This window comes from Takifugu rubripes, chromosome 1 (assembly GCF_901000725.2).
Source record: "Takifugu rubripes chromosome 1, fTakRub1.2, whole genome shotgun sequence".
In the NCBI taxonomy this organism is placed as follows: domain Eukaryota; kingdom Metazoa; phylum Chordata; class Actinopteri; order Tetraodontiformes; family Tetraodontidae; genus Takifugu; species Takifugu rubripes.
This window is the reverse complement of record NC_042285.1, coordinates 10,117,098-10,136,930: the sequence shown is the minus strand read 5'-3', so window position 1 is coordinate 10,136,930 and position 19,833 is coordinate 10,117,098. Positions and strand designations below refer to the sequence as shown.

At 43.3% G+C, this 19,833-nt stretch overlaps 1 protein-coding gene across 2 annotated transcripts in view; it reads right to left on the bottom strand.

Annotated features, from left to right (window-relative positions):
• snx29 (sorting nexin 29) overlaps window positions 1-19,833 on the bottom strand; it is an 82,031-nt gene that overhangs the window by 12,266 nt on the left and 49,932 nt on the right. For both annotated transcript variants that reach the window (XM_011604789.2, XM_011604783.2), the window contains exons 16-19: window positions 13,567-13,683; window positions 12,577-12,632; window positions 12,253-12,334; window positions 629-769 (exon numbers count right to left, since the gene is read on the bottom strand). In XM_011604789.2, coding sequence (XP_011603091.2) covers window positions 629-769; window positions 12,253-12,334; window positions 12,577-12,632; window positions 13,567-13,683 — 396 coding nt within the window. The remainder of the gene's footprint in view (window positions 1-628; window positions 770-12,252; window positions 12,335-12,576; window positions 12,633-13,566; window positions 13,684-19,833) is intronic.

The window sequence follows — 19,833 nt, the reverse complement described above, 5'->3', positions numbered from 1 at the left end:
TATGTGTTCCCTTTATATTTGAGCAGCGTGTATATTTAGCAGACTTTAATCCTGTAGAAAAATTGAACGACTCAGACAAATACACCCGTTAGACTGGAGATTTCTGTTCAGCTTCTGCAGTCAAAGTCCCTCTGAATGTGGGGAGTCAGAACTATGATGGCCTGTTCAACCAAGCAAAGAACTGAGGTCAGAGCCAAATATCAGAGAGGGAGTGAATGGGATGAAAACCATGTGGGGGAGAGGGAGAGAGAGAGATCGTATGAGGAGCCTTTCCTAACAATAAAAGCTCTGATGACACCATGACAACCTGCAGGACATTCAGTGACAGATGGCGTTTGTGTGGTTTAGCCAAAGCTCTGGTGGTAGGCTGCAATAGAAGTAAAAGTCCCCTTATGCTAGTTCAGAGCTTTGCCAGTTAACTCAAAATAAACTCTAATTTTGTGTAATTTCCCTTGATTAAACCTCTTGACTAACCACTGGGATCTGATATCCCTTGAGTGTCTAGTATCCAGTGGTTCCTCTGGTGGAAGAAGGCCTGATGTCGGTCGCTTGAGGCGAGACAGTAAAGCTGAGGAAAGAGAGTCAAAGTGCAGGTTGGCCATCACACAAAGAGGTCAGCCTTGCTCACCTTGTTTCCTAAAGCTTTTTTGGGTGGGAAATTGAAGGCGTGAACCTGTGGAAACTGTGTTCTCAGATGGTTGTGGAGCTCTCTGAATTCTGTGTACCGCCTGTACACGTTCCACTCGTTGTCCTGGATACGGATATATACCTGAAGACACAAAATCATCATAATCAGCGCATAATAAACTGCGCCACGATTGCATTTTCTTTTAAACAAGTGCAAAAGATTTAAATCAACGATGAAATGAAACACTGACTGAAGATTTGTCTGTTGAGAAATTTTAAATATTAGTCCAAGTTCTCACAGCCTTTATAATAACCCCACCGACATAAATAAATGATGCCACTCTCATCCTTTTAACTGTGCACTTTCAATTATACACTGCAGAAACACAGAGGCCGCCTATAAGCACGGCTGTGCTGCCACCGTCTCCACGCACGGCTTGCAGCTTTATTCACATTGATGAAAAAAGAGGGGAGCGCACAGAGGGGGAAAGATGAGCTTATTACAAGATGAACAGAAAGAAAGAGCGGTTCCATTTTCACAGCTGAACGAAAGAACACGCTGACAAAAGAAAGAGGCCTGAACGGCTTTTTTGATTTCAATTTCGAAATGCCTAAGTGGGGGGTGGGGGGTGGGGGGGGTGATTCAAATAAATGAATGTGAGAGTCAAAAATTGAGCTCCGTGACAAAAAAAGACCTATACAAAGTAAATAAAGAGGGGGGGGGGGGGGGTCAGAACTCTGTGATGTTGGGAAAAGTTCTGTGATATCATCACATAAGCGTCCCTGCAACACAAAATTCAAACCTAAAGCCTGATTTCTGATGAAAGAGTGTTCTCATTTTAGAAATGTTGAATAACCACTCAGTTGTTGTTAAATAAAACACCACCAGCCTAAAACTGACACTGTTATTCTAAATGCTACCAGCGTGTCAATGTTATCTGATATCTGACATCACAGATTGGACCAAAATTAATTTTCACTTTTTGGAGACAATAGTTCCTTTTGTCAAAGAAAAAACTGACATGCTGAAGAGCCATTAATAGAATAGAAGACTGACAGCAGAAGCCTGGTTAATATTGCTGCATCAGTGAGAGACATGTCTGGACATTAATGATATGAGGCGATATATATGAGAAAATGACACCTTACAGTCTGGTGAATGAATTAAAAGCAGCTAGCGGGGCTTTAAATAGACTGGAAATAGAAAGCAGGAAGTGAGGCAGAACACTTGGGGGCTGTTTTAATGGTCATTACTGCTGACTTCATCAAAAGACCAAAGGACGCATTTGAGGAGCATTTTCATACATGAATAAAAGTTACTCCATTTTTGAGTATCTGGGTAATTATATACTACTCAGTATATAATGAGCGTGCATTAGTCCTATAGAAAGCTTTTTTTTGTAGAAAGAACACTATTGTTACAGTAAGGCAATTCGCTGAAGGACATTATTGAAGTATAATGGATCGCCATAGCAGAAAATAACCATTTAAGGTCTCTCTCTGGGCCAGCTTAGGGCATCCGTTCCTGGATTGTGTCCCCAATTCTTGTTTTTCTTCAGGTGCTTTTAACATAAGTCAGAGAATGTCAGAAAAAGGCGCCGCTCTTAAGTTTAGGTTTCAATCTTAAAGGACAGATGAGCACAAATAATGAGTTGGAAAAGCACAGATTTGAGCATTCTGACTGAACCCAGGAAATTCCCCGTCATCCCTCACAATCAATCGCGATGTGGGCGTAAACAAACATGGCAGGAAGCAGCCACGAAGAGGTGACTGCGATCATTTTCTGGCTGATTTGTTTTGAAAAAGAAAAGGCTTTAGGGGCAATCTAGGGGACGAGGTTTCACAACTGATTCCATTCTGCTAACACACAACAGCAAAGTCTGATGAGATCAAATTCAACCACTGTATTTTTCCCCTGGGGGCATTTTGAAAGGAGCACAACACATCCAAGGACATAGTCAAGACATAAACAATAAAACAAGCAAATTGCAGGTTACTTCATCATCTTTTAAAGTGCTATGGCCCTGCAAATAATTGCTGCTAAACTGCACGGTGCAACAGATCCCCTGCAAAAATCTCAAAGCAATCAGGATCAAATGGAGCATCTGGACATAAAGCAAAAGACCAAAAAACAAAAAACACATCACTACTTTGACTTTATTATTTTAATGTTGAAAAATAATAGTACTGATGGTGGCAGCTGAGGACCAAAGCAAATCCTGATTTACAGAAGCTCATCTGACAAAGATCTGCGCAGACAGAAAGACCTGAATCCAGAAAATGACAGTATGACAAGATGGAAGCGGACAGGCTCACTAATGGAGGGAAGAAATGTCACATCAGCACGTTATGTCTGACACACAGAAGCGCAACTTCTGTTTTCTCAGGAGAAGGAGGAGGAGAGGTGTGTGGATCCTAACCAGTCTAATAAAATGGACTAAACTAAGCTGAATCTGAGCTCAGCAAGTAAATCACATGACAGAGGACACCAAGGTGCTAAATGGGTTTTAAATTACGTCACACGACTCACCTGCATTTCTTGACATTGTGAAACCAACTATTAGCGTTGCAGCTAATGGTGTATCCCACACACTCCACTGAGATAAGTCTGCGTTTTAAATATTTAACAAGGCGCGCTGAACAAATCTGCTGAGTGCTTGTTGGTTTCACGAGTATGACAAACAGAGATGTAGCAGCTAGCTAGACAAACGACTACATTTAAATCCGAGACTGTCACCACCCAACAGCTTCACTGAGTAACACTTCAGTGAGTGTGAAATGTACAAAATCTACATAACATGTTTTTACACCAAGAATATTTTACAGGCTGCTTTGAGGACCAAACCACAGTGGGTGTGTATGGAAATGATGTATGGAAAAGCTCCCTGTGAGTCCGGATCCACATTTGACGTTGTATTTGAACCCCCCAATCATGAACGCGCTCCTCTCATATGGCAGCATTAGCACAGCAAGCTTAAGCCACTCCACAATGTCTCATTGGCATGCATATTTATAGCCCGTGCAAAGATCCCCTGCTCAATAATTCCAAAAAGACTTTCATTATCTTTAGCAGAAATCTTGGCAACATCTAAACTGCAACATCCTTGAATATTCGAGCGCCGCTGCTTTGATTTCTCCAATAAAAGCCTCCGTCTAAGTGGGACAGGGCGTCTAATCGTGGTGGATAAGGCTCTGGTGGATAAGGGTGTGCTCTGGCTGTTGTTGAAAGCTGAACTGGGACGGACACAGTCCCATTGTCAGTTTTTGAAAACATCTGAGAAAGCAATAATAACGGCTGTGATAAACATGTGACGCCGCCATGGCAATGTAAAATGAAAACATCTGAGAAAGCAATAATAACGGCTGTGATAAACATGTGACGCCGCCATGGCAATGTAAAATGTCAACGCGACATTTAATGTTAAAGGATGAGCAAAGTATGATGCCAAGAACGAAGCTGCAGCTTCTGTCTCCCTTAAAAGTTCTCCATAAGCAGAGAAGATGCTACTATGCCATCCATCTGCTCCTCACTCCATGAAACATCTGCTGCTTGACTGGACGACCTTAAGAGCTTGATGATGTCTGTCCCTCGTGGAAATGGTGAACGCTTAAATTTGGCGTTGAAATTTAAGTGTCCAAACAAACTTTTTGTGCTAATTTGAAAGGAGTTCATCAGTTTCTGGACGGGTCAGGTGTGCCTGCTACTGGAAACCACTTCAACTTCCACCAATAGAACTGGTAATTGGGACAGAGATGCAGTTGAGGATGAAACAGGTTAGTCAAACTGCAACAACATACTGAAAGATTTAAAGATGATCATGTCGACAGGGTGACATTAAAATCATGTGGAAGGAAAACTTTAACAAGAGTTCTTTAATAACTTTGACCAATCCAAACCAGCGGGGCAAACAGAGAGTAAAATAGAAACAGACGACATTGGAGAAAAACAGACATGGAGACACAATGAAAGGGTGATTACTACATTCACCGCAGTCAGGTTGTTTATTTCGGAGCTCCGCTGTTCCTGATGCTCCACAGAATTAGACACTGTCGGCAGGAAAGCCAGCGGATGAAGACGGGGATGAGACAAGATGGGGGAGGAACGAGAGGATGGTGTTGGAAATGTGGAGAGACGAGCAGACAGCTGAGAGTCCACCGGCTAAGAGGGTCTTTTTCCATCAAATCCAGACAAGTAAAAGGAAAATGACCAAATAACAGCACTATTTAGTTCACCAAAGGAAGCGATTAAAGCATCAGCGAGGCAGCGTGATGGGGGGGGGTGGCACCTGAATCTAAATCAGAGCTGTTGCTAAACTGAAGCAGACAAAAGGAGTTTACTTACACTTCAAAAGGCACATTCTCACCCCACATACTTGTTGCTAAAAGAATAATACATGGTGGGTTCCAATTTATCCTCCACCACAGTCTTTCAAATCAATGCATTATATAATCCTTTTATTCTATAATCGCCAATCAATCAAGCTCTAAAACAGCTACAAGGGACAAATAAATACGAGTTGATCGGGTTTCAAGGACTGAGTGGGACTACAGGGGATGTAAAACCCCTCCTAAAATAAACCCAAGCCTACAGCAATCACAGCCGCCACCACAGCCTTCAGCAGGGCAACCACTCCTTGTTTACCAATAACAGCTAAGATGTGAGAAGAGATGTACTTTCTGCCATATATGGTTCCCAGCAAAATCAATCTATGGATTATTCATTTTTTTCCTTTTTTACCAAAGTAATTTCCCTAATTTTTGCTTGACTGATTTTTGGAAGCCTCGCCGATGTTCACCTGCAACACAGGATTGCATCTTCTTTCAATCTGTAGGTCACTAGAGTTATTCTTTTACTCTATAATTTGTTTTTGTTTGTTGTTCTGGCCTTAGACAACCGGATGCCCTTTTCCTTTTCTTCCAATCTCACATAAATATTTGTCTAATAATCCAGCAAACTGACACTGCGAGTTCCTTCATGAAGCTTCGAGGCTACGACAGTGAAAAAAGAAAACTTTATCCGTCCTTTTTACTTTATTCCCCATTAGGAATACTCACATCTGCCTCAGCACATACACATTTATGTCATTATTAGGAAAATGTTAAAGTCTTCAATCAGCAGTATGAAGTTGCAAATAAATATTAGTGTTAGCTGGATTATACTAGAGGTTTACTGGAAATGATGGACTGTTCAGCACCTCCTGCAAAAGATGGAGACTATATAATGTGTATGGTAAACTAAAGGGGGGGGGCATTGTGACAAGACAGTCATTATTGCTGTCAATAATCACAATTACTCCCTTTTTTTGTGCTCTTCATCTCCCACTCCTTTTTCCTGTCAGCTCCCTCCCACTCCTCCTTCTCCTCACATGTCCTTCCATAAACACTTGATGAAAAACTCAGTCACGACAGGACCCTTCCGTCTTCCTGACTTTCCTGTGAATGGCTCACGGAAGTTCGGAAAATCTGGCTCTGAGTGCAGAAAATGAGCTTCGAGGGGTGAGCGCAAATGGTGGTGGATGTCGAACAAAGTGGACCTGAGAGAGCGGGAAGGGAGAGCAAAGCAGACGGGATGAAGGCTGAGAGGGAACGATAATTAGAGACGGGAGCAAAATGGGTAAATATAAACTGAGATTAACAATAAAGAGTGAGGAAAGAGAACAGAGGAGGGGAGGGGAGGCAGACTGACAAATTACATTCCAACCCACGATCTAATCAGTTTCCTTGAGGGTAAAGCAGGAATCATCACAATCCGCACCGAGTGGCTCCAAGGGAGCGTCGCCGGCTATTCTGCCATCCTACACTGGCGGGCAGAGGTCCGCACCAGAATTCTCACATTCCATTTCCACCCACATACCTTTGACGTAATTATTTTCTTGACCGTGGAGGGCACTACATCATGTTGAAGATCTAAGTGATGGTCACGGGGGAGTAATCCTTACAAAACACCATTTCAGCTAAAATTTTCACCACTAATGTTATCAGCAACAATCCGACATGTTATGTCTTCACATTACTGTCAGGTGTGCTGGACTGTTGTGGTAAAGGGAGCAAAATCGAATGTTGAGTTTTCAGTTGCTAATGCCGCACGCAGTCAGCAGCTCCATCTAATCGATCCGCACATTGACTAAAGTGCAACTTAAATAAGAATGCTTATGTGACACCACAGCAGGGCCATTGAGAGACAACTCCTGAAATTAAACTTCAAACAGGAGTGAGGTTTACAACGGAATGTTAAAGCTGGATGGTAACAGAGGAGGCAAGCTACAGGTGCACGTGAGGGACAGAGGGGTGTGCACGCCACTTGTGGGAAGGCAAGTGGTTCAATATTATCAAACACCAGTTGAGATAAAGGACTCAAAAATCCATCACCCGTGTCCATCGACAGCTGTGCCTCCTGCATATGTGCCTCCGAACCTCCCAACAGTAAACAGCTCTGGTTGAAAGCACTCGAGCGCCTTAAATGGAAATGCAATGAAAATTACACTGAAGCTCTAAGATGATGCGACGCACACGCTGCACGGTGCAGCAGTAAAACCAGCTTCCTGAGGATGATAATCTATGACTGATAGATGCAAGACCAAGACAACTATTGTAATTATCGCCGCCATCAATGTAAAACATTCATCATTAACATCATCAACATAATCTCCCTCTGTCACAAACCACCATTATTACAGTCATAATCACTCCCGCACAAGCTCACACTCCTGCGAGACGACTTCCGCACACTCATTGCGTGTGAGATCATCACCATTTAAGCCCCAAGAATCTTCATTCCAGTGCATCATTCATACACTTCACATGAATACATATGAATGCATTATCTCATAACCAATGTGGTTATAGCCACTGGCTAATGAGGGCCATTTCCACCGATGCTCATTCAGATGTAAAGAATCCACAATTTTCCCAGGTTAGCGATGCAATTCTTAATGACTGATATACAGTAGGTGTTAACATGTTTTTGTCTGGGGGGGTTGCAGTCCATTGAAAGCCCAGTTGCAGACCTCTAAAAGAGTGTCAGGGGGAGCGTCTCAATTATTCATTGAGTAGATGATATATGTGGTTTCATACAGCGCATATTAAAGGACTGCAGGAGTTGAATGGAAGAGGAAGACTTTATGTAACTGCAATTAATTGGGGGCTCCTGTCAGTCTCATGCTCTCAGAGCACACAAACATCCCCAGATAAAGGTAATGTATTCATGATGAGAGGCAGAAAAGATGTAAAAAGTAGTTTTTAGAAATGCACAGGACACGTGGTTTGATCAACCAAACCTCTTCAGTCTGTACTTCACATAAATGTGTCTGTGAGGGACAGAGAGCCAGCGTGAAAATAAGTTTTCATACCACTCATACTGCCTCCTCAGCATAGTAGAGACAGTGAGAAGTTTGCAGAACAGAAGTGTAGTGCTTGACAGGTCTTCTATACCTGATAAAGTACCTTAAAGGCAAAAATCATAAAACTTGCCCTGATATGTCTGCAGATGTTAAGAAATGTTCATTTAAAATACCTATATCACCGACAACAGTAGTCCAGCCAGAACATTTTTATTTTTAAAATGTGTAAATAGCGCGTAAATAGTGATATTTCTATTTTGTGTGTTGGTCTATAGCGCCACCCTCCACAAACCTATATATAGTTCCTTTACCCCAAGCCTAAGGTTGTTAGTCCAAATACAATTATTATATGTTCTAAAGGCATTTCTCAGTGCATCTAATAACGTTACGTCCCAGTTAATAAAGTTAGTGAAGATCAACTAATCAAAAATTCACCCTACTTGAAACGTCTGAATATATTCATTGGTGCAATCAGAGTGTGCATGTTCAAATGAGTCAACAAGTAATCACAATCACAGTTGCCTCCTCACCGGCAAAACTCCACACAATCTTCGCAGTGTCAGCGATAGTGCAAACAATATGCTGCCACCTCTGGGTGACACCTTACACTCGGCAACCTGAAAGTTTCCCAACAGCACTGCAAAGAGTGTCTCAGCGCCCAGAGATAAAGATGTGATGGGAAGTGAAAGAAAACTCATCAGTAATGTTGAAATTTAAAGCAATCCATCCAGCACTGGAATATAACCAGAGCAGGCCGGAGCAGATTTGACGGATGTTGCCGTCCCACTTTTCTAATCGCTCATTCCGAATGTATATATTTCATTATATGAGCTTGAGCCCGCTGTCTTATTTCACACTTTCACATATCCCGATAACACAAAACTAGCTAGCATCCCATTTATTTCTGAAATGAAATGAGTTCCTCATCAGCTTCTGACTGATGGTCTTGGCAGCACAATGCCGGTCGAAAATACACAGGTGATGGAAACACAGACGCCCACCACAAATGGCTGCTTGTGTTCATTAACGCCGTGCAGAAGATTCCCCCTTCCATCCTCTCATGATAGCCTCTATTGTTGGTATTGTGTGGGAGGGAGACAGTGATATGCCGCGACCGGTATAATTCTTTCATTATGGGTTCCGAGGGGGGGAAAGAGGCACAGCGAGGGATGGAGTGATAGAGGGATGTAGGCCCAGAGGCGCAGCGTGCCACAGAGACAAACCCAACTGATAATGGAGCAAATCCATCAGTCTCTCTCGCTCTCTCTGTCTTTCTCTTGTCATCCATCAACGGGCGTTACTAAGCATTAGATGGGACGTCATTTCAGGAAAAGTGGCTGTGGATGAATGCAAAGAGAGGAAATAGAGAACAAGCAGTTTTTGTGTCACTGTTATGCCGTGCACTCAGGCTACAAAAGAAGTTAGGAGAGACTGGCCAGGAGGGACAGAGAAGGAAGAAGCAGAAATAACGGGGCCAACAATGCGAGGGGGAGACGTTACGTTAGGCTATATGTCACAATCTGAGCAGCAGTGTAAAAGCTGTCTGCTGATTTCTATCCACAAGGTTGGTCTAACATAACTACTACTCTGCATTCTAAAATCCCCTTTGTTGCCTCCCAAAACCATCTTGATTGCTTTGGCTCATTGCTCACATCACTGGCTCATTCTCGTAGGCATATATGCATATGTTTGAGTGTGAGAATAAGAGAAATAGATTTGGAATACACAAAATACACTGCCTGGCCAAAAACCCTGGATTTAACTCAGCAAATAGGTAAGAGCCTACCATTGGATAATTACTGCATGTGTGATTATCTTTCAGCTGGCAACAAGTTATTTAACCCCAACCGATGCAATGAGTAGCTTCAAATTTCTTAAATAACCATGTCAAAAAAAATCCTGTGGTCGGGGAAAAGATGTTAGGCTTTGAGGAGGGTCAAATCAATGGCATAGATCAAGCAGAGAAAACATCTGATGAGACTGCAGAAGAACTGTCCAAAGAAGGATAGCAGGGAAGCACCATCTTCAAGGAACAAATGGGGTTTGAAAAAATCACTTAAATATTAGGTGAAATCAAATCATAGAAAAATCACAGTAGTACTCAGGGTTGCGTTAAATAGTGAAAGCGAGAGCATTTCCACGTGCATAAGGTGAAGGGAACTCAAGGGATTAGGACTGAGCAGCTGTGTAGCCTTAAGAAAACCATTAATCAGTGAGGCTAACTGAGAAAAAAGGCATCAAATAGCTAGAGAGCACAAAGATTAGACGCTGGAAAAATGAAAGGTTATGTGGTCTGATGAGTTACCCTCTTCCAGAGTGATGGGTACATGATGGTAAGAAGAGAGGAGATGCAGTGATGCACCCATTATCCCTACTGCCTCCTGTACAAGGCTGCAGGGGCAGCGCTGAGCTGGGGTTGCTGCAGTTGGTCAGGTTCAGCTACATTATGTGCCCAAAGAATGAGGTCAGCTGACTACCTGAATATACTGAATGACCAGGTTATTCCATCAGTGACTTTCTTTTCTTCCCTGAATATTAACATAAGATATTCCAAGATGACAAAGCCAGGATTCATCAGACTAAAATTGGGAAGGAGTGGTTGAGGGAGCAGTAGGCATCATTTTCACATATGGTCAGAGTCCAGACCAAACCCCGCTGAGCATCTTCTGGGATGCGCATCCGCTTCTCCCATCATTAATATGAGGTCAGGAATGAAACTTATGAAGCTTACCAAAACAATGCCACCGCCAATGCATCCATAATCAAAGCTGAAGGTGGTCCAATGAAAAATTAGTGCGTGAGTGTGTGTACTTTTTGTGGAAGCAACTTTTTTTTAGGCAGCCAGTGTAGTGCATGCACGCACATGAGGGTATTTCAAAGAGGATGCTGGCATCTCCCTGACAACATTCCCGGGTCTATAAGACCACTGACTCGGTGTTCAATCACCTCAAAATCCTCACCTTAACAACAATGACTCCAGTAACCTTGGCCATCCATTATCCTGACTAAGAACAAAAGCTGCTTCCATTGGGAGCCATTAAAGGAATAGAGCTCTGGGAGGGGAAGTTTCCAATACACCAGATGGGCTGTGCTTTATACTAGCTCCAGGGCTGGACAGCAGTCTCGGAGACACTGTTTTTGGGAGTGAGAAATTGGACTAAAGCAGTGCAACACATGGACAATGTTCAGGTTTAGCGCTTTACTCACTCTATAAATATGCAACTACAGGTGGAAACTCATTTTTCCCCAAAATACAACACATAATGTGTGCAGCGATGCGTTTTGCATGATTTCAACTGAACTATCATCACATTTATCTCATTTAAAGCAGGAAGTAGCATGAGGAAGACCAGCAGGTACGATTCAAATCAAAAATGATCTCTGTTCAGACACAGCTTGTTTTGATTCTTTTATTTTTAATTCATTTATCGCAGCTGTGAAGAGGCACGCCTGCAGTTCTACACATAACCACTGGGTGGTTACCACTACTTGCAAAATATTACAGATGAACATGTTTAGGTCTGTTATGATTTAGGTATAATTTGAACCAAACTGAACTCAGTGTCTTGCTGGTTTTGACCTGTGTCCTGCAGCTCCTGGCTACAGAGTAGACCACAGAGTTGTGGGTGTCTCATGGGGGAGGACCAGTGGGCAGCAGCATTGAGCGAGATGAGGAGTAACACCTTGTTAATGTGACAGACATTGGGAAGCAGTCAGGGGAGACTGAGCCAAAGTCGTTGACTTTGCTCGATAACGTGTCAGCTATAACCAGAAGCAACACTTCAGTTTGTGGAGTTTAGTTCTCAAGACTTTACAAGCACCCAAAGCTAAGCTGAAAGCGTGTTACCATTAAGGGCCAGGAGATAAGGTGTATGTTTAAAAAAAAAACAGAAATCATGACAATAACGAGACAGACAAGTCGAGCGAGGAAATGGATCAGAACAGAGGGAGCATGTTTTTATAGCACGTTAAGGTTGAGCTGTAGCTCGGCAAAATCTAAATTACTGAAGAATGACCAAAAAAGAAGCTTGAAGTTTGTTCAATGACCATTCAATTCAATTCAATTCAGTAACAGGTACAACATAATAACACCACAAATCGGACTTCATCTTGATTTTAAAAAATACACCCGATATTATCTTTCTTTTTTAAATCCTGTGTGAAAGCTTTCCTGACCAAATGGTGAGATTGTACATTTACCACAGAACGTAGTCACATGCACTACTACTGATACTGACAAAAGATGCCTTTCAGAAAGGCAGGTGAATAAAAGAGCTGCTTGAACCTGATAGACGTGGTAGGCGTTGGCTGCTCTGCCCTGCAGGAACACAGAAGGGATCCACACGTTGATGAGAGCACGATGAGCTCTGCGTGACACAAAAAATAGAAATTGCCCTCACTATCCTTGTTATTAGCAAAATCACATACAGCCGCAAGAGTGAGTTAGCACGTCAATCAAGGGGGAAAATATCACATTTTGTGTAATTTGAATAGCGGAACACAGTTCTAAATCAGACTGTGTTTAAGCTTTTGTTCGCAAACATGCAATTATGCAGAAAAACAAACAAAACCAAAATAAGCAGAAGGTAAAAATGTGGAATATTCTTACGTCTCAAAGTCTGACAGACTGGGGTCATCTGATGTCTGGCTTAAATCACCTGGAACCTACAGAAAATTGCAGACAGACAGAAATAACAGCAGAACAGCAGACTTCAAAAGCTGGACAAGTGTATGGTAGGTAGCATTTTTTACTATCCGTAATTATGTACATTTTAGAATAAATAATGAGTAACCATCACTGAGTTATATTAGCATCAGTGACGGTCTTCACATTGGTAGAAGCACAAACATGTGGAAGAACATGTGTGTACCCTTCAGTGGGGTTTCTGCCTCCAGGCTTTGATCAATCCTTCCAAGAGTAACACCAGAACAAGGACACAAAACAACACATGAAAGAAACAGAGCAAGAAGAGAAAGCCTCTGAGTCTGTGTCTGTGTGTGTGTGTGTCTCTCTCTCTCTCTCTCTCTCTCACACACACACACACACAGTTCATGGTCCAGCAGGGGACGACTGAAGCTGGAGAATAAGAGGTCGAATCTTCAGCCTGAGGCTCTCATCACTATCAACTCACTGAAGAGACAGTGTATGTGTGCGCGTGTGTGTGTATGTGTGTGTGAATCCAAAGTGTTTGGAGCTCTCCTCGGAATGGCCAGATGTTGGCATTATATGGGTTGTTCTCTGGAGGACAGCTTTGAAAGTGTTGCTGGGGAAAAGTGCCGTTAAAGACAGATGACAAACTGTAGCTACAATATTTGAATAGACACAAAAGCAGAAAGTACAGAGGTATGAAAATGCACCGGGGGAAAAACAGAAATCCTTCTCACATGAGAATAGCAAGTGAACTTGAGATAACTGTTACTGACAGACGTCCTTGGCAGCAACAAACACAGGGCAGTGATGATGCAAATCAAACTGGGAGAAGAATGAAAATACAACTGGAGCTTAGAGACTAAAATGGTGGGGAAAAGGACAGAACAGGTGATGCAACTCAACCAAGACATGTGAATGCTTTAATGAAGGAGGCATCTCATCACTCACCGGCCCTCTCAGGTCAATGAGTTCCTGTCTCATCTGGACGATTAGGTGGTCTTTGGCCATGAGCGAACGGTACAGGCGTTCATTAAACTCAATCAGTTCACCGTGCATCTCAGCTACCTGCAGCACACAGTGACAAAAACAGCCATTTTATCATATACGGTAAAAGCCTGGCATCAAAGTAGTGCAAATCTTCGAAGGTGCAGGATGGACAAAGAAAACTAAAAGAGAGAGAGAGAATTAAGGGGTGAAATCAGTCCATGTCCTAAACAGGCTAAGGCTCCCACCAGTAGGATTAATCACTTTAATTCCCCCTAACTAACCTTGACTTGGCCCAGACCAGTGTTTGTGTGTGTGTGTGTGCGCACGTGTGTTCTCAGTCAGTGGGTGTCTGCCTAACCTGCCTAAACAGTGTGGACAGACCTCTGTCAGAAGACTGACAGCTGTGACACACACTGTGCTGGACAGAGGACACCTGCTGTCACAAACACTTCGGGAGAGCACCATCGGCAGCTGACAGGTGAGACGAACCAGCTGCGTCATTGTTCCCCCAACGTCACCTTTCATACATTCACTTAAATACATGTCATTAGGGAGACCAAGCACCGAAGTGGAAAGTCCAATGCTAATTGACTTTAGCATTGATGCTGACTGTGTTGCTCCCAAACAGTAAATTAGCACAATTAGCCGTTTATTTCCAAGAATCATTCGAAAAAAGTTCACATCTGACAGTGTAGCCACTATGTTACTTTATATTGCAACAAAAATAATTTTGTGGTTGCTTCTGCAGAGCACCCCCCCCCCCCCCCCCCTCACTCTCTCTCTCAACAGCCAAACAGTGACACCCTGCTGTGTTGATGCCACTCTGGCATTTCAGGAGAAAATACTGCATGAATGTTTCAAATATTTGACAGTGGTATTGCAGCAGCCCCGAACCCTCATCTGCAGAGCAAAAAAAACATTCCAGAAATACAAGGCTACAACTCCTGAGGTGTCTCCATCTCAGGAGCACACCAAAAGTATATCCCACAGATTTACGAACCACATATTGAACTAGAGAAGAACTTTTTACAATTCAAATGGTTAAATGCTAAAAACAGTTATTTCCTAATTCTAGAAAGGGAGAATAAGGATGGAGAAAACTCATCAATTGAAAATAATAAAGATGTGAAACATCTATGCTAACAAAGAACTGACATGTCCAATCAAAAATAATATGCAGGAATGACTTAATAAAAAAAACATTGCATGTTGCTCTTTGAATGCAGTGGTTTTCAAACAAAACACAATTCTAGACTGCACAACAACTACAAACTTATAACATACATCTGCTTGATGTAACCTGAACACACCATCAGTGACGTCACCTGCAGTCTTAGAGTATTTCGAGTCTTTCAAACATCACGCACTTCGACCCAGTTGAACCAGCTGGGGTTTATCTAGTCCCAGCTTGTGTCCAGGCAGTGCCACCCAACCGATGGTTCCCCTTTCCTTATCCACAGCCACCTTGAGGCAACCTCTGTTACCTCAGTGACCTCCACGTTAGCTCTTTGTTCGCCTGTGATGCTCAGGATGGTAAAGGCCCTGCAGGAAGACTCAATGGCTCACACCACGCTCGCCGACCTGGACTGCTGGAATCCTCCACTAGCTCAGAATACTTTGCCTTCTTCCAGTCAGGGGTATCCTCAATACATTCCTGCCAGAGTACGGTGAGTTCCAGGAGAACAATCTGTTTGGAAGTCTCTGAGATAAGTAACATGTCAGACCGTAGCATTGTACTTGCAGCAGTTTCTGGAAATTTCACTCGCTTCCCCAGGTCAACTTTCAACCGCCAGTATCGTACTATTGCTAGCAACCCAAATGAGGTGGCCCTTGCAGCCGATGGTTGCTTCTCCTGAGCCTGGACGAAAGCAATGGTCTGTGTTATGGCCTTCAATACTTGGGGACCTGGGACTTCACCCAGTGTGAAGGGTGCCGCCACTGGCACCCTGGCCTCTGGTGCCTTGACCAAGACTTGAAGGTCGGTGGAGCCCTCTACCCAGGGTTTCTGTTGAGGATGGGTTCCAGAGTCCCCCTCCTAAGCACAGGTTGCAGGCTGGTGACTCTGACAATCCCTAGCTGAAAAGGCTGGATAGACTTGATAGTACATCGTAGACAGCCTGGATCAGGAATTGTTTAGATTGGGGCTCTGCTTTCCACAGATCTGCCCATGAGACGTTGCACCCACTCATTTCCATAGAAACCTGCTGACTCCTGGTCAGCAGCAACTGTAGCACCTCTGCAGACTTCACCAGCATGTTCGTGGTGAGTGCAAGTAAGTTTAATGGCATGGTGATTATATCCGGTGATTATACTCTTCCCAAGCCTGTGCCTCTCAGACTAAAACTCTAAACAAGTCTCTTGATTGGTGGCACCAAAAGGTCACCCTTGTTCTAACTGGATTTAAAAAGATCTATCTTTCTATCCACGTTGATTGAGCGAGATTGTTCTGAACCAGCTCATGGGTTTCAAATCCTCCCCCTTTGGAAACCACACCCTTTCTGCCAAGCAGAACTGTGTTCTGCTGAGCAACCTTTCTCCGACTCCATGTGACCTTCAGGAGCTTCCAGAGCCTGTGGAGTAACTTTGGGCAATTCTTGTAAAACCTATACGGTACACCATGTGGTCCTGGGGCTAAGTAGTTCTGGTGGATCTCCTTCAAACTGGTTTCTTTTCCATTGAGGTCCAGAGCTGGAGCAGGTGGATCAAATAGGTGTTGGCAGTGGCCCAAATCTTGCTCCCTGGATCTGTCATAGCAGGTGTCTCTAAGGTGGTGGTCAATCTCAGCTGACCGCTCCACTTCTTTCCAAGCAGTTACTTTGTGAACCCGGGAAGATTTGGTACTAATCCAGCTCACTTCCTGGCCCAATCTTTTCTCCTTCTCATGTGCCACCCCGCTCTCCTCAGAAAGAACCTCCTGGGGTTCTTGTGGAGGATGTAGGGCATGTCTGGTAGAGGCTGTTACTTCCAAGATGGTGTCAGCATCAAACTGGAGCCACTCCTCCTTGTTAGCTTTGGGCCATTTTACAACACACAACAATGTTCTAATGTTCTGCATAGGTTCGGGGCTTGTGTCCCTTCTGGGCTTAGCTCCTCCTGCATCTCACCAGGGCTTGGTCCCGAGAGCTGTGCTCCAAGTACCATGCAGAAAAATCTCCTCTTGACCTAAAGGATTTTCCAGCCCTGTAGGTTTTTGCACACTTTGCCACAAAAGAATTGTACATTCACGTGATTCCATTGCTGGGTGTTGCGTCCTTTGGGCGGTCTGAGTGGAATCCTCATGCTGTCCCCCTATTGGGGATCCCTGGGGGTACACCTCTGTAGGTTGATCTGTAGCTTGTGAAAGTGGGTTCTTTCACGCAGGAGATGCCCGTCGAACTACCTCAAAGTATGTGGTTTTTTAAAAACGATGTACACACGACACTCACTGAAACACACCAGCCATTCATCAACTCAATTTATTTAACCGCCACAACTCTTAAATGCAACACAATAAAAGAGGGAATTAATTTGAAGCATGAAGAAACACAATTAATTCTCACTGAGAAGCAGCTAATCAGTTTTTCACTCTCAGGCATATGTGTGCCAGCATGTGCACCACTGCATGTGCATGTGGTGGCTGTGCATACTGCTATTCTAACACACTGTATTCTGTATTTATCACTGGCAGGAATGCCAGTGGTGATTATATGCAACCTTTGCTATTTAGTTGCAGAACTGTGAACTCCTTCTGGCCTTTTCTCTGGCCAGTTCAAACGAACAGAATTTGGGTCATCTTAGTCTCACTCACATGCCAAAATATAAGAAAGAAAAAGATTACAAACGAAAGATAGTAGCTAAAGAGCAATGTCAGAAAGATTCCACATAAATTGTGTTAATTGGCTCAAAAGAACCAGACCAGAATTAAAGATGGAGGCCGTTTTGTTGATTTGTCCATAATTAGACCACCAATAAGTTTGACCACTTCATGGTGCGAAGCATTGATGGTTGATATTCATGTTTGGACGTCTAATTGTGGATAATATGATTTGATTGACAGTTGGTGGGACAGTGGTGAATCTGTCTGAAGTAAAGAGGCATCCTCCTGATGAAGCCTGAACTCCATCAAAGCTGCCCAAAATATTTATTCCTGCGGGTACTTCATCTCCTTTTAGACGGTTTTCATCGCATCTTCAAATCTGTAACTACTATTTTTAGTTTTGCTGCAACAATTTAATTCATGCATGCAAATTTCTGCAGCTAAAATACCCAAACAGCCTGTAATCATGCACGTTCATATTTAGAGGAAACACTCATTGGTACAGTTTGGTTATCGACGCATTTCTATGGATAAAAGCTGAACTTTGGCTTTAACAAGTTAAACTGGCTAAATTCTGAAAGGAAATCAAGGCTGAGACTGGAAATTTGCACAGATGAACACAGCTTGTGTCCATGTGAGTTCGTTACTCATTTCAGCACTGAACATGGATACCACTCAGACGGAAACGAAAAAGAAAAAAAGAGGGCGAGAATAGACCGATATAGACATCACAAGCTGCGAGGTCCACTCTAACCCAAGGTGGGAAAAGGGGTAGGAACGGAGTGCGAGAGAGATGAATTAAAAGGCGTGAGCGCATAAGAGCGGCAGATGGACCAATGAAAGAACAGCGTTGGGAGTTTATAGAAGAGGCTAAATGTAGCCTGCGGTGCAGACGGGGCTCTTTGTCACTGCCGCATCACACGGCATGCTCCACGGGCACTCGCATCACTTTGAAATGACAATGTTAAACTGCAGTGTGCCAGAGGTAATTCTGGTGTTTTCCATCACTGCTGCATGAACTAAAAGCCTCCTTTATAGCACGTTCTCCCGGTACGCACATTAGAAGCATTTGGTCGGACTGAGATTATAATGCATCAAGTCACTTTCTCACACTTTAACATGTAATGACAGGCCAGAAGACAAAATGTATTCTAGCAGTAGCACATCAACACAATACTAGTGAACCTAGGTTGACCAACATTGACACCAATGACTTATAGCAACTACAAACACCATCATGAATGAGCCATGTTTGAAATCAAACTCTAAACCTGCACAGTGTGACGGCCCACTAGGTGGCCTCACGTCTGGGTTTAATATTTGGGAAATGGTGTCTTTGGCTGCGCCTGGTCTGGTGTTGTGTTTGGCCTGCAGATGGAGCTGTCTGGAGCTGTTTGGGAGGCCACCACTCCAGGTGTGGCTCATTAACCTGATGAGCCAGGTGATGGCTTAAAAACCCGTGTTCCGGACGGAGATGGGCCTGATCGGGCCGAGGGTCAGCTGCTGCCGGACGAAATTGGAAACCTTGCCGAACGCGTCCACTGGAGAGTGCCTGTCCCGTTGTTAAAGCCTCGTTGGGATTACCCTCGTTGGATTCTGTTATACCCTGTTGCACCTCACGCTTTCACCTTTACCATTGACTGTTCACTTTACTTTTTCAATAAATCCCTTTTTGTTAAAATCCTTTTGTTAAAGTGCGTGGTCTCCCCGTTTATGTTGTGGTCATTCGGAGCCAAGTGGTCATGACAACAGTGACTTTATCTTTAACCCTCAACAACTGAGTGCTGGGATCTACTTCATATGTGGACCTCATCTTTGCCTATTTTACCAGAGACTGTGGCTGACAGGAGACAAGACTCCCTGGGGGGATATCTGTATATCTTAGTCAAAACATCAAGGTCAAAAATGGGATTTTTCAGGAGGACTTTCAAATGAATAATTCACCTGAAAATGAAAAATTACTTATAACCTACTCAGCACTACATCAGTAGGGACTGAAGAGAGAACTGATGTGCAGACGCACAAATGTCTGGCCTTTCATTCATAAACATGAATGCCGACAGGGCTGAAAGACAGCGGAATGACAATAGATTCCGCCCTTACACAAAAACGAACAAGTAAATTAAAAAGTAACCGTTTAATGAATTAAAGCAGCCACTGTTGACTTCAGTTTTATTGGGTTCTGCTGCAGTGTTTCCCTTGGAAAGTAATTCTTGTGTGCCACACAGTCGTGCTTCAGGGCTCCAAGTCTTTCTGACCGTGCTGCCTCACATGAATTCTGCTTCATGTTTGGACATGGACATTAAACTGAAGACAGCAATCTTTAAAAATTCCTACAATAGAAAAACAAAATCCAATCAAGACTTTGAACGCCTTTTTTTTCTTCATATCTGAGCACTTCAAAGTAGCATAACCTGCATTCTTATTAGAGT